The sequence below is a fragment of the Jatropha curcas genome, chromosome 1 (genome assembly GCF_041381405.1).
Source record: "Jatropha curcas cultivar XTBG-Jc1 chromosome 1, XTBG_Jcur_1.0, whole genome shotgun sequence".
NCBI lineage: Eukaryota > Viridiplantae > Streptophyta > Magnoliopsida > Malpighiales > Euphorbiaceae > Jatropha > Jatropha curcas.
In genome coordinates, this window is record NC_143151.1 from 25,974,411 (window position 1) to 25,990,016 (window position 15,606).

Genomic DNA, 15,606 nt, shown 5'->3' on the forward strand with positions numbered 1-15,606 from the left:
TGAGGATTTCTTCAAACATTAAATAGAATATCATTAGCACACAAGTCTTTCATAATTTTCATACCAACTATATCTCTCTCCATTATTTGAAAAGATTCGTTAATAGTTTTGGTAGATAATTTTATGAGTGTTGCATTTCTCAAAGAAGATGAAACTCCAACCCTTTCAAATTCTTGAACTTTTCTTCTTAATCTCTTGTATGTTGGTTGGTCCCTCATCATCGCAGTACATCATTGATTTTCCGCTTTCTTTCCAAGAGGAGCACCGAAAACCGGTAATAAACGCGAGTATCAGAACTGGTAAAATTGACGTTTATAATGATTTCATGTCGTACTTTTGATCCTCCTGAAGTTTTTATTTTTTCATCAATAATATAATTGATCTCACTTAATAATGGTTTCAATTTCAAATTTGAATTAGTTTGTTTTGGAGGCTCTTGTTTTTTTGCTATTTCTTCTTCTCCACTTGAATCATCTCCAATAATTTGAACATCTTAGGTGAATTGATCAACTTCCTTCCTCCTCTTTCCAAAAGCCATGGCAGTTTGTTAAATTTAGAAGGAAAAGAAGAAAAAATCATGAAAAAAAAAAAAAGAAAAGCAATAGGGGTTTAAAAATTTTCAAGTATGATATGAGGTAGTTTACAATTTAGTAAATTTAAAACTCTATCTGATTTATTATTTAGTAAGACTTAAACATTACTAAATAGGCTAATTATTTATATATTATATATTGTCTTATTTAATTAATTTAAAACCTTTAAATAGGATAATCATTTGTGCATATATATATAAAAATTTTAAAAAATCTTACTAGATATTATATACTACATAGGATAGCTATTTTACTCTGTAGTAAAACCTAATAAATAGGATAATGTTTTATATTCTAGGTATGTTACTATTTAGTAGCCTATGTATTTTACTATTTTGTAATTAAAATCCTATCAAAGAGGATAATTGTTTAATATATTAATTGTTTTACTATTTAGTGAATTTAAAAATCTAGTAAATATGCCAAGTAATTAACTACTATAATTAAAAGTCTAAAATTGAAAGGTATTTAATTAGAATTTTGACTCTAAATATCCTATGATAATCGATTCGCTAATTTTAGTATCTCGATACGCATTTGGGTACAATGTTTCGGAAATGTGGTGCAGGAAGCTAACCCACGATTTACGTAACATTACTGTTGGGATATCCTCCCAAGTCCCACATCGAATAAATGTGAGAAGAGAAATCAAAATATAATGGTTCAAATCCAACCCATTAGTATGAGACCTTTTGAGAAATATCCAAAAACAAATCCGTGAGGGTTTGACCCAAAACGGACAATATCATATTAATCTGGGGTTGGATGAGGGTACGCGCGGTCACAGCAATAAGAGGGAAAAAAAGAAATTGGTGTTTTAACTACCTGAGATTGAATCTCTCTTTTGACTAAGCGTCTTATAATCTCATCTTTGAGCTATTTACATTCTTCTATCGACATTTCATTGTTAAGTTTAATATTGACGCAATTTGGAATAACGAGTCACACAAAATAAGAATTGGACTGGTTAGTTTGTGATGAGCATGATCTTAGCTTCGGAGATCGTTTAAGTCATTTCCAGGATGTGTCAAGTTTGTTCATTGCTGAGTTACTTGGGCTAAGGGAAGTATTAAGTTAGTTTAAAGAAGATTTTACTCATAGAAGAATTGAGCTTGAGAGTGATTGTCTTCTGGCAGTTAATGTTTTACGCAATGATGATTCTTATTGTTGGATTTTTGATTGCGGATTGTAGAATGTCCCTTTCAAGTATTGCTACTATAGATGTGAAGTTTGTTAGAAAAATCAGCGAATTAGGCTGCTCATATGCTAGCAAGGACATCTATTTCTATGATTGATTCATTAAAGCGTGGTATTGTCTCTGTAACTTTAATTGATGATGATGTCTTTTAGTTTGACATTAATAATACATAAACACTTTGAGTCGTCAAAAAAATAAAAGTCCTCACCTCAGTTTTGATACTAATTACAAACCTTATCAAGAATATTGTTGTTCAACTATTAAAGATTTTGTCAATTATTTTATAAAACTTACTTGTTTCATTACAATAATGTACAAGAACTAGGTAGAAAAATTATTTATCTTGTTATCAAATATTTTTCAATTGTCAATTACATATAATTTTATTGGTCTTCTCACTTATACGAAAAATGAAAAATCTCAAGTTTAGATCATCCATAATTCCATAGTGTTATTTTGACCTATTAAACCTCCCAACGAATCAAAAAATATCTTATTAATTTGTCTATTTTATAGATTTCGACTATTTAACGTTGTCAATCAGGTAGTGATTTGGTTAGTCTCCTAATAAAAAGAAGAATGTCTTAAGTTCAAGTCATTTTGATCACAATAGTAGAGAAGAGCTGCCTTTGTGATTTCTTAGCTTGTTACTCTTTAAACGTCTTTTTCTATAATCTTTCTACTTTTTATAGGTAATAAAATTTCTATTTTCATTTTATAATCCCTCTATTTTCATATTAAAATTTTCCGATTTTATTATTATTGCCTTACTGTTATGTTTACTATTTTTTCCAATTAAATTAAAATTTCTTCGTTCATTATTTGAGAATTGAGATTCTCTTTAATATTTTATTATTTTAAACCATTTTTATTTAATTATTATTATTTTTGGGTATTAACAAGTTCAATTAGTATTTAAAAAAAATGCAAAATTTCACAAAAAAATCCATATTCGAGTACCTTTTCTCGTTAAAAAAAAGTTTCAATTAGTGAAAAAAAAAAAAAAAAAAAAAAAATCCATTCCGAACTCGCCGTCTAGGTCTAGCACATTGAGGTGACACCGTTTCACCTTATTCTTTCCCTCGTTCTTTCTCTCGATATCTTTGCTAGACTTGCAGGGAAAGAAAAGCAGGTCCGAGTCTGGACTAAAAACACCTTGGGTTTCTTCGTCTCCTCCATTCCTCAGATCAAATCACTATCTTTCACAATTTAAGGTAAATTTTTCACTCACTTCTTCACTCAATCTTGCACTTGTTTTCTCTTTTTCTTTAAAAATCTCAATTTTAACCTCAATTAACATACCCTATTTCTTTTGCTTAAGTTAACCCTAGATTTCACTATGACTCAAGACGTCGAGATGAAGGAGCAGCCAGCTCCTAGCAATTCTACTACCTCTTCTTCTCCTTCTACTCTCCACCGTAAGTCTATTGTTGGGTGTTTTTTCCATTCTTGATTTTGTTGCTTAGATTTTGAGATTGGGGATTTGAGATTTTGTTTTGATTTATTTTGTTTGTTTTGTAGATTTGAAAGAGATTGCGTCACTGATTGAGACTGGTGCCTATGCCCGAGAGGTAAGGCGGATTGTTCGTGCTGTTCGCTTGACGATGGCCTTAAGGAGAAAGCTCAAGGCTCAAGTGCTCTCTGCATTCCTTAATTTTGCTCTTAGTCCTGGATCCGAGCCTCATAATCGGCTAGTCTCCTATCTCCCTAAGGTAATTTTTGTTTTTTTATTGAAACCCAGTTGGGTTTTGGGTTCTCATTCGTGCTTTTTCAAATTGCCAGATGTTCGATTTGACTTCCTGTGTTAAATACAGGAGGCAGAAGATATCATTGAATTGCATTGTTCTGTGTTGGGCTGAGTTTCTACACAAAATTTGATTGTGTTAGATGGATAATGTTAATGGTCATTTGTTTTTGAACTTAGCAAGTGTTAAGGTGCCAAAACAAAATTTCTTTGTGTTTGGCTATTGGTAGAAGGTTGTGTCTTATTTAGAGATGTCTTAAGACTGAAGTATGAAAGGCTTCTTAGTTTGGTGTAATTGGCACTTCTAACTGTTTCGCATTGCTGACAGGAGGATGAACATGAAATGGAGGTTGATACTGCAACATCTGTGACTCCAGCTCTTGTGAAACATCCGTTACCAGAACTAGAGATATACTGCTACTTGCTGGTGCTAATATATTTGATTGATCAGAAGAAATATAATGAGGTACTGCTGAACACAAGTAATCAAGTGTCACGCCTTACTCCCCTCTCTGGTTTTGGTGTTGAAACCACCTTATGCTAATCAACTCTTATTGTAGGCTAAAGCTTGTTCATCAGCAAGCATAGCCAGGCTGAAGAACGTGAATAGGAGGACAGTTGATGTCCTAGCATCCAGGCTCTACTTTTATTACTCCCTTAGCTATGAACTCACTGGTGATCTCTCTGAAATCAGAGGGTGAGATATGTTTACCATTATATTCATTAGTTTTATCTGCTAAACAGGCGTTGGTTTGTTTTGGCTGCCGATTCTATGGTAATTAACTATCTTTGAAAATGATTTAATTCATTTTTTAACTTGGGTACTTTTTGTTTCATCAACAGCAACCTCCTTGCTCTTCATCGCATTGCAACACTGCGCCATGATGAGCTTGGTCAGGTAAAGTTTCTGTTACTGTAGCTACATTGTGTCTATTTTGCTGTATCTTTACTAGGATAATGACAATGTTTTGATGCAGGAAACACTTCTCAACCTTCTACTTCGCAACTATCTCCACTACAATTTATATGATCAAGCAGAGAAGCTGAGGTCTAAAGCCCCACGATTTGAAGCTCACTCGAATCAGCAGGCATCTCTTTTACTTTCTAAATTCAACAATCATCTTTTTCTATGTATTGAGTTGCACATGAATGTTGAGTATGGTTGCTTGACCAAGTGTGCCTTAGTAACTTAACATGTTCCATTTTTGTGATCAAAAGTTAGAATCAGTATCTACTTCTACGGGCACTGAAAGTAACATTCGCTGGATACCGACATTATATACCAATATTTCAAATAGTGCCCCTTTCTTCTCAAGCTTGCTGACCTTTAAAATTCAAGGCTCGCACATGCTTCAGAGATGATGCATCTTTAGCATTGTCCTTAAGATTTTAAATGTCATGTTGATTGTTGGAATGTAGACAAAATTAGCACCCTTATTTTTAGGAGGTGAATTAATGAAAATATTGAATCATATGGAAATGGTGCAATGGAACTACGTATTTTCTTGATGACTAGATACTTATTATCAAATATCTTGCAAAATGAAGTTAATTTTAGGGAGCTGGCATTTTGGCGTATTAGTCATGTCCAGTGCATTCTAAGATTTGACAATCTTTATTGCAGTTCTGTCGGTACCTCTTTTACTTGGGAAAAATTAGGACTATTCAGTTGGAGTACACCGATGCAAAAGAGTCCCTTCTTCAAGCTGCTCGGAAAGCACCTGTTGCAGCCCTTGGTTTTCGAGTTCAATGCAACAAATGGGCAATTATTGTCAGATTGTTGCTAGGAGAAATCCCTGAGAGAACTGTTTTTATGCAGAAAGGCATGGAGAATGCTCTGAGGCCTTACTTTGAGTTGACAAATGTGAGTACAGACTGATCAAATTAATTTGCTTGATTTAATTTATAAAATTGAGAATAAGGTTTTTGAATTTGTTGGTCAAGGTTTATGCTTCTCATTTTGGACTAAAAACAAGTACAGGGGGAAGCTTGTATTTCTCGATTGTTGTGGCAATTACTATGTTATGACTTATGTGGAACTTTGCTCTTCTCCCCCCCAATCCGCGACTGTCTTGCTCTCCTGTGCCAGCAAGATAGCTTGGCTGTAAAATTATTACACTGGGACCTGAGTCTTAAGCATTTATCATGTGTTTTTCAGGCTGTTCGAATAGGAGATCTGGAGCTCTTTAAATCTGTTGCAGAGAAGTTCTCCACCACTTTCAGTTCAGACAGGACTTACAATTTAATTGTTAGACTGCGACACAATGTGATAAGGACCGGACTTCGCAACATCAGTATTTCTTATTCCCGTATTTCATTGGCTGATGTGGCCAAGAAGTTAAGATTGGATTCCTCAAACCCTGTTGCTGATGCTGAGAGTATTGTAGCGAAGGCAATACGAGATGGCGCAATTGATGCAACTCTGGATCATGCCAATGGTTGGATGGTATCAAAGGAAACAGGGGATATTTACTCCACAAATGAGCCTCAAATTGAATTTAACTCAAGGATTGCTTTCTGCCTCAATATGCATAACGAAGCAGTGCGTGCACTTATGTTTCCTCCAAATTCCCACAAGGAGAAAGAAAGTGCTGAGAAGAGAAGGGAGAGACAACAGCAAGAACAGGAGCTTGCGAAGCACATAGCTGAGGAGGATGATGATGAATTTTAATTTTGCATCTGCAAAATTTCAGCCGTTTTCACCTTGGGATGTGCACTCCGGTCCAGCTGCACAACTTCCTTCAAGAACTCCCTACAAGAATATTTTGACATTTATCTTCTGCATCGAATTTTTATATTCTGATTTAGGATTCTGTCCCATATCCAAGCGACCTCTGTTCGACTACTCAGGATCATATTATGGAATGGAATTTCTTCCATTGAATTCCTTTTCGTTGCCTGATTTTATTGCAATAGTTTTCCTGTTTCTTTTGCTTCAGGATGTTTGTTGTATTTTCCATAACTGATAATGATAGATATTCCATAATGGCTTTAAAATCTAAAATCATGCTTTGCTTTTTGCTAAATCAATGAGTTTGATTTGGCAGATGTTTTTCTAAGCTGATTTGGCTCGTGTTATATGCACACGTCTGCAACTGTAATTTCTAAACGTTCTTAGGGGCGTGCTCTTTGTCAACGTTTTAAATTAAATTTAATTTATTTTGAACATTTTCCTTAACGTCCAAAATCATTTTTAGGCTGTTTACTTCGCAGATTTTTTTTTTTTTTTTTTTTTGGAACATATTTTTTTAAAAGTAAAAGACCATTAAACTATTTTAAAAAAACAAATGAATTTCATTTTTCAAAGTTATTTTTCAGTTCCTGAAACTTTATATTAAAGAAATATATATAAATATAATTAATCCAACACTTACTGATAGTCACATCATAGCTGTCAAGCAACTAACAGAAATTACCATTTTTTTATATATTTTTTCTCATATAAACAATAGATTAAATAAAATATGAAATTATATTGTCTATAAATTTAAAATATTGATACCTTCCAATTAATTTTCAACATTTTTCCAAAAATAGATTATTTTCTGCGAAACAAAAGCATGTTTAATGTCTCTAAAAATATGTTTTTTTCCAAGCAGCATCTAGAATTATGCTTCTAATAAAAATCAATTTCAATCTCAAAACTGACAGAGTCTCTTACGTCGTATATACTTTCGTATTTGTTATAAAATGCAAAATGTTGCAAGCTTCTGTGCTGCCATTTCTACTGCACTGAGATTACATCGGACATAAGACACATGAAGGGGCAGAAATTGCCTTCCATTCAAGGGGCAGAAATACGACACATGAAAATCATATGCACAATAAAAGAACCATGTCTATAAGGAGGGGTAAATCACTTGTTTGGTATTTTGTAAAACTAAGAACCAAGTCTTTAAAATGGTACAATATTAGTTGATTTACAATGTGAAGAAGACAATGGGAATAATAAGCTAATGGGAAGAAAAGTAAACATCAACCAGTTTCATTTTAAATTTGAAATGTTAAATTTACAATGGCAGCATTCAACTAGTTGAGCTCAAGCCAAATGATTTGACAATGTTGCTCACCCTTTCTGCAAAAGTTTTGGAAGTGATCTTTTTGCCCGGCACGTGAAATGGGTTTGAAACTGCATCTACATATGCGGCATGGAACTTCCGGAAAAACTACAATAATTTCACCAAAAGGTTACATAATAAAAAGTTGGGGAAAAACTCATTTCAAGCAACAAATGTCAAGTAATTTATGTCACCAATTCAATGTTTTATGGCAACAACACAATTTTGTAAGAAGATGGCAAAAAAGAATATGCATATGGCCTCAATCAACTAGTTCTTGCAGTTCGGTTTCCCTTCTCAACTAAAAAAGCCGTCATTTGACACTCTTTAACATTCATTTGCCAATGATGACTCCAAGTACAAGCAGATAGTTAGAATGTGTAAATATCTGCAATTAAGACTCATTTAACTGTTAGCCACGGGAGATATAAATCAATAAATTAAAAATTAAAGAGGAACAAATTTTCTATTTACAACACCCTACACTAAGGATAATCTTTAAGAAGATTGACAAGGCTCTCCTTTCCTTGCTGTTACTTCTTTTCTTTTCTTTTCTTTTGATTTGTATGAAAGGAGAAAGTTGCCCTTGTTTGTATCGACCCATTCATCAATTATAGAAAGAATCCACACCCTTCCGATAATTATGATATGATGTATAACTATATGTGTTTGTGTGTGTCCAGGGAATTAGACAAATATGTCAAAAAGACTAGTGTAGTAATTAGTAACCAATTCCCATTACCACACTATCTGTAAATAAAAAAAAGTTACGTGTCCATAAAAAGATGCAACAAGAATGTTAACATGTAAAGCAAAGTTGCAATGACATTTACTTTTGACTAATCAGTGCGCTGCAGTATGAAAAAGAGTATCATGAAGAACAAACTAGTAGCTCCTGCACAGGTATAATATTATCCATGGATACAGGGAATTCAATCATCTAAACTGCATCCATACCAAGATTCTCTCAGTGACTATTTTGCATTCTTTATCCATGGATACAGGGAATTCAATCATCTAAACTGCATCCATACCAAGATTCTCTCAGTGACTATTTTGCATTCTTTATCTGCATTACGTTTACTTAAACAGGCCCATTATTTACTTCAAATGAAAAGGAAACATACTTATTTTCTATAATTTGGTTGGTTAGACATTTGAACACACATAATATCAGCTCTTCACAAGTTCACTTGTTTGAATTTAAGCGATACTCTAGCCATACTAGCATCATATACTTTATCACATAAAAATTAATTAAAAAACAAAATATTGCCACAAATAGCAGATGGAAATTGATGTACTAACTGCAATGCCCATGTAAGCAATCAACAAACAGAACAAATAGAACATACTCATTCTATGCAAAATTCTGACCAAGGTCCTACAAGAAATTAGCACATTGATCCTTACATTTCTCACATCTGCATCTCTGACATCTAAATCTGTTGTAACCAAAATGAATTTCACCTTTGTGTTAGTCAAATAGCCATACCTGAAAACAAAACATTATATCAGGATATGCAGACCTGCCAATATAGCAGCATACCTTGGAACAGTATCAACTACTATTTGGCATAAACAACCACAAGAACTGCTTACACTTTATAATTCTCGGTTGGATAAAGCAATCCAAGAAATGTCTCATTCAGCGTTGGCCCGGATTTTTTCGGATTATTCACTGTAATTGCATTCCACTTCTAATAATCAGATTTACAGTTTTGAAAACCCACCCAAAAATGTAAATCATGTGAATTAACAATCCTAAACCCCCTTTCAACTTAAAAATGAAAATACAGACATTTCATTCCATTACAGATTACCAAACAAATTCTAGAACCAAAACAAACACGACATTTGACAATTATACAATCAAATAAGTAAGAACCTGCATGATTAAATTAATTACACCACTAATCATCAAAATTGAAAAGGTCCATGAATGTACCTCGTTCATCCACCACGTCGAGAGAGCAATGGACAATGTGATGGAGCTTAAGAGCATCATCTGCCTCCGTGAAGCTCTGAATGTATAGCGGATTGTTCTACACATTTCGATTTCATCAGATTTTGGTTAAACAATAGCAAAATAATTAGATGATTGAGTAAAGAAGATGGAAAATTCTAAGAGGCATACCTGATGCCCTACAACCGCAACGCACACGATCATCTTTGTTGTTTGATTTAACCACTGAAGCTGATCAACTGAAGCAGAATCTCTATATTTCTCTTTATCCTCTCTCTAACTTAAGGCTCGTTCCTTTGCGCTAATTTCTGAATGTTGAATCTAAATCAACAACGTATGAGCTGAGTGATTAAGGAGTATTATGAAAAGCTTATTGTTGAAGAATTAAGATTGTTTGGTAAATGAGCTTTCTGAATCATCTGAATGAATGCATTGTTTTACATGTTTGACCTTCCAAATACTTAAGAGTAAAATTAACTAACTTTAAATTATTGTAAATGATTTAATTATTTATATAAAATATAATTTTAATTTAAAGATGAATATTATAAATTAAAATTAAAAGTAATATTCACAATAACTACAAACGCTGTAGAATAAAATATAAAATTAAAGTACATCAACTTCAGTTCACTATGTAGTAAAATATAAAAATTAAAGTGAATCAACTTTAGTTTGCTACATAATCAAATATAAAATTAAGGTAATTGGCTCGCAATTTCTTCACGCATATTAGCCATAAATTGCATATTTTTGAACTCCACCTTGACCTAAATGAATATTCTACCTCTTTCCCTTCTTGATTATCTTCACTACCTATCATCTCATCTTTTTCATATTGAATAGATTCACACACAAACAAAACCAAGTTGCTGATGGAACTGAGCCCCAAATTGGTATACTTCAGGCTATTACAATGTTTCATGAGCAAACTACTCTTCATTCTTTAATCTGCATCACTAAATTTCACCTGATGTGCAATATTTCCAACATGCTAGGCTCAATACATTAATTTATCATTCGTCAACGAATACTAGTAACAAACCCATCAAGATGATTCAAGCTCAATTACTCGTCTTTCCTTTTCTTGTTTTACATATTTTCAGCAACAAAATTACAAAGAGAGAACTACATAATATGGGATAAAGAAAGGAAACAGTTATTAGGAAATACACATCCAAGTATTGAAAGGTATTAGATTTTAATATAGCAAGAATCAATGCGCTAGATTTGCAGATATAATTCATGCTTTCTCTCAAATTTGCTAACAAGAAGCAAAGTTAAGCAGAGCAAAAATAATTGAAATCATCTATCTGATCAATTCATCATTGCAAACTATCTAATTTTCCAAGTTGAAGATCTGGGCCATTGCTTTATACAAAACCCATCATAAATTCTAAATGGAAGAGAAGGAAATCAAGAAATAACAAGGATCATCAAGGAGTAGAAATTCGACTAATTAGTTAACCAGTATTTTAAAATTTCACCATCATAAACCTGTTAAAAATATCAAACAAATTCACCATCCTAGCAGCTTGGATTCAACTAAAAGAAGAAATTTTACCATTTTCATAATCCAAATTTCATTGCAGCATGTACAGAATCCACAAGTGAACAAATTGTAAAAAGAATTTCAAGCATCAAAGCTGGTAAGATGGATGAAAAATCATAAAGCTCAAGTAGATCAAGAGCAAATGGGAAATGGGTAGTCACGAAAGACCCAAAAAGAATCCAAAATCGAAAATGGTTCAAGTTAATTCATCATGTCAATGCAAAAAGATAACAAAAACAGAAAGCCTAGAAAATGAAAAACGAAGAGAAAAAAAATAAAAAAACACATGCCCTGCCTTCCATTGCAGAGGCTGCAAGAAACAAAAGAAAGGAAAATAAGGAGCGAAGAAACTTACAGATCGGAGCCAAATTGAAGCTCAAGCGGCGGCAAGGCTCGACGGTGGATGGAGAATGGAGAGCGAGATACCGAGAACAGATGCTTTTAGGAATAAGGACATGATTTGTAATTTGTAATATTAGACGGGGGTATTTTTGTCTTTCGATCAAATAAGCTATCTAGCTAAGCTAACTGAAAAAGCTGAGGAAATTAGTTTTTCCTTCTTCTTTTTTTTTTTTTTTTTTTCAAATGAAAAGAAAAACTTTATTAATCTAATAACGCAATAATAAGCGAAAATAAAACAATTACATTCAACATTCATTTTGGCCAATTCGAACAATTCGTTTCAGTAAATAAATCTTTAGTTAAAAAAATTAAATTTTTATTGATTAATTAAAGATTCAGTTAAAAATTAATTAATTGAATTAATCAAATTAGCTGACTCTCAAAACTACATTATTTTAATAAATAATAAAATTAAAGATTGCAAATATTTCAGTTTTTATTTTAACTGAACAGTGATTAATAATTTTGATTAATTTTTATTTCAGTTAAAATCGATTAATCATAAATTTAGTTCTGTTAACGATCAAAATTAATTCAACCAAAATAATTCGATTACGTTCCATTAAAAAATTAATTTAATTAAATTCAGTTAAATAAAAAAAATCGATTAATTTACGTTGTTTAAAAATGATACTCAAATTAACCAAACGATGATCCCTAAAAACAATCAATAAAGGAAACATTTTCTCCTGTTGGCTAGAAAAAACTAACTTTGGCAGTTGATGTGCTACCTAACTGATTGCTAACTTTGGTAGTAGTCGGGTATTAACTAGAAATTAACTGCTCGAATTGCACCCAATTATCAATTTAAGTCCCCAAATATATTAAGAAATAAATGAAAATTACATGAATCCATCCTAAATTCATTTAGAGTTCTCTTCCTACTACCTAAACTCATTTCAAATCTACCTCATAAAAACAAGAAAAATTTAGTGTAAAAAAAAAAAATAAAGATAATGGAGTCTTCCTAATTTTGAAAATTATGAATTAAAAATTTTCAAATAAGTAATCATTATCGTAAAAATTAAAGTCAAATAGTTCATTACTTAAAGTTAAAATATATATAGTTTAAAATTAAATTACAAAAATACTTCCAATTATGTGATTTATTGTAAAATCACCCTAAAAAACGACTTTTGTATCTGGGACACCCCATTTGAAAACTTAGATATATTGGTACCTTAATTTAAAAATTAAACTATAAAAATGACTGAAGTGATATTTAGTGTAAAACTTACTAATTTACCTTGAGTTAGCTTAAACCAATGAACTAAAAACTTGCCAATTTGCTTCCTTTTTCTTGACCAAAAAATCTCTCTTAAACGAACGATTCATCCTATTAGGAGTAGGTTTTGGCTTTCCCCTTTTTTATGATTGATTAGTAAGAAAGGTTTGGAACCCTAGACAAGGGGCTGCTTGCTGCTCGCCTCTATCTCTAAAGGGTGAAACGACCCGAAAATTTAATTTCGTAGAATTTTCATTTAAAAACTAATTTTTTTATTTCAACCAATGAAATTATATCAGCTAGTATTTTATTATTGCTAAACTGGACCCGTAAACCAATTCGAAAACTCGAAAACCAAGCAAGTCGAGCCGAATCATTGAAATTAGACCAAACCGGTTCGAATCGAACCGGAATGGTCTAGAAGCCCTAAGATTTTTTTTCTTTCTTTTTCTTTTTTTCTTTTTTTTTCTTTTTTTTCTTCTTCTTCCTTGCGCCAGCACCAGCGCGCGACCCCCCCTCCTCCTTCCCTCTCTCGTTTTTCCAATCACCTGAGACCAGCGCCTTCAACCACCACTCCTCCACCTTCGACCACCACTCCTCCACCTCCAGTTTCCTTTTCTCTCTGTTTCCGCTGGCGCAGCAAAGGAGAGCTGTGCTATTCCGATCGGCACAGTCTCCTGCAGCTCCTCTCTTCGATTCTCCGGCAAGATCAACCAAAGACCGGCCGATTAGACCTTCCTAATGACGCTAATAGCTTTGTCGGCCACAGTCCTCGTCAGTTCCATCCAGGTTCGCACCAACAGTATCGGTTTTGAGCATTCGAGCTATTTTCGGTCATTTTAACCGGAAATATTCAATTTTCCACACATTCTATAGCTAGGTAAATTGATTTTTGACCCTGTTTCAGTATATTTTCATGAATTCTTTGATTATAGTTTAAGAATGAGTGTAGCATGATTATGACTGCAATTATTATTGCTAATACTTAGGCTATTGCAGAAATTTATATATATCTAGCTACTGTTTAGCTGAATGTGATTAGGAATTTCGAATTTTTGCTTTTGAATTGGTATATAAAGTGATTCCTATATCGAAGGTTACATTATTACATTTATTATAAATCCTTGTGAAGAATTAAGCATTCTTTAGGTTGAAGATAGCTAGTTAGCTATATGTTCAAGCCCTTGTTATCCTATGAAGGAATTATTAACTTGTTTCCATTTTGAATGAGTTATAAACTGAATTTTATTAAGAAATGTGCAAAACCAATGGATATATCATGGGTATTAAATAGAAAACTTTGAAGTCCTTGAGCGAGCAACAATTTATTGAGTTGATTTCTTGAATTGTAGTGTTTTGGCCGGATGAGTATGTGAAGTCGTAAACCAGGTTCTTGATGCGGTATAAGCTTAAGTTTAGGAAACTATATTATTTTTGGTGGGCAGCAGCTATTTCAAATACTTCGTACCATTTTATATAATCGGCATGGAAACAGATATATGTATGTATTGATATATTTAATACTCTTATGTCGGTTACCGCTTGATAACAATGTGCTTGCTAAATTAACAATTCAAATATAAAACGCTTAGCTATATCTAGAAGTTGTATTTTCATGTCAAAGACAGAAAAATTGATGGGCCTTAATTATATGTTTAAGTTGTGAGTTGGGTTACTTAAAGTATGCATCAGTTTAGTGACTAATATAGAGTTTTAATAACAATTAAATATGATGTTTATACCTTGAACAAGAATGATTGGTAATATGTTTGGAACAAGTGAAGGTTATTTTTAATTTGCGAGTTATGGTTGAATGGTGATATTGCTATTAATGGAGGATGGAAACTCGACTTGGTTGATTGCCCGACGGATGGGCTGTGTGCATTGATTGATAAATATATATAATATTGTGATATTTGAGCAGGTAGATAGTTCAATTTTTAGGGGAGGTGCTGCCGAAATTTCGATAGAACTTAGACTAGTTTTAAGTAATAAGATAATTAATAAGTTTATTTAGATTAATTCTATAACTTAATAAATATTAAATAGAGTGCTCTAATTATTTTATTATCTTTATTATTCATTTAATTATTTACATATTTATTTATTTTCATTATTATTGTTATTATTGCTATTTATTTTATTATTGTTGTTTCTTGTTAATACTATTTATTTATTTGCATTGATTTTGGATGTTTAATTGAGCATTGCATTACGATGTCTAATTGATTAATATGTCTGCATTTGATTGCAATGTTTGATTAATTGTGTTGTGATATTGTTGTGCTTTGTTTGTGTGGAATTGGGATGAAGTGGGTCACCATGGGTTTGTGAGGACGGTCGATTAAGCATGGATCCTGATTATGATAAATTATGAAACTGGACCGTCGGCCGGGTAAATGGGAGATCGGCGCCCCCGTGTGCACCTACCGTTGTGATCTATATGATATGTAAAACCACAGGTTGGCTTCTTTATTGGGCGCACCTGATAATCTAGATTTGATCGCAGCCCGCAGGGTGGCCTCCTGTTGTGAGCGCCTGATGATCTAGATTTGATGGAGACGACCGGGTAGCCACCTGTTGGTATGGAAAAGAAAAGAGAGAATGGAAAAACAATGAGAGGGCTGGTCAAGTGAGGATTAGACCGGTCGGCCAGAATGGGGGATCGGCTCCCTTGTGCACACGTGAGAGGATGGGCCATGTGGGAGGACGGCTCATCGGGGGTTTCGGTGACGCCGCAGACCAATTTCCACGTGATGTGATTATATGAAGATGTTTATGATTGTGAGTGCTGGTGATATGCCATTTGAGTGACTGGCTGCGTGAGCATATAACTAGTCGGATGACTAGATTGATATGTTTACACAT

At 33.1% G+C, this 15,606-nt stretch overlaps 2 protein-coding genes across 3 annotated transcripts; one reads left to right on the forward strand and one right to left on the reverse strand.

Moving 5' to 3' along the window:
- Positions 1 to 2,844: 2,844 nt before the first annotated feature.
- On the forward strand, positions 2,845 to 6,422 carry LOC105641808 (putative 26S proteasome non-ATPase regulatory subunit 3). Its single transcript, XM_012226425.4, has 9 exons — positions 2,845 to 3,005; positions 3,113 to 3,209; positions 3,313 to 3,503; positions 3,864 to 4,001; positions 4,096 to 4,232; positions 4,379 to 4,433; positions 4,513 to 4,623; positions 5,160 to 5,399; positions 5,694 to 6,422. The coding sequence occupies exons 2-9, from the start codon at positions 3,131 to 3,133 to the stop codon at positions 6,204 to 6,206; spliced, it is 1,464 nt and encodes a 487-aa protein (XP_012081815.1). The 5' UTR covers positions 2,845 to 3,005; positions 3,113 to 3,130; the 3' UTR covers positions 6,207 to 6,422.
- A 951-nt stretch (positions 6,423 to 7,373) lies between these two features.
- LOC105641807 (SNARE-like superfamily protein) lies at positions 7,374 to 11,624 on the reverse strand. 2 transcript variants are annotated; one of them, XM_037636373.2, is made up of 6 exons: positions 11,467 to 11,624; positions 9,731 to 9,880; positions 9,542 to 9,638; positions 9,196 to 9,274; positions 8,949 to 9,088; positions 7,374 to 7,701 (listed from the first exon to the last, which is right to left on the reverse strand). In XM_037636373.2, the coding sequence occupies exons 2-6, from the start codon at positions 9,761 to 9,763 to the stop codon at positions 7,565 to 7,567; spliced, it is 486 nt and encodes a 161-aa protein (XP_037492301.1). In that variant the 5' UTR covers positions 9,764 to 9,880; positions 11,467 to 11,624; the 3' UTR covers positions 7,374 to 7,564. The 2 variants fall into 2 exon arrangements, with proteins under 2 accessions (XP_037492301.1, XP_012081813.1); XM_012226423.4 differs by having other exon boundaries at positions 9,007 to 9,088; positions 11,467 to 11,623.
- Between the last annotated feature and the right edge of the window lie 3,982 nt (positions 11,625 to 15,606).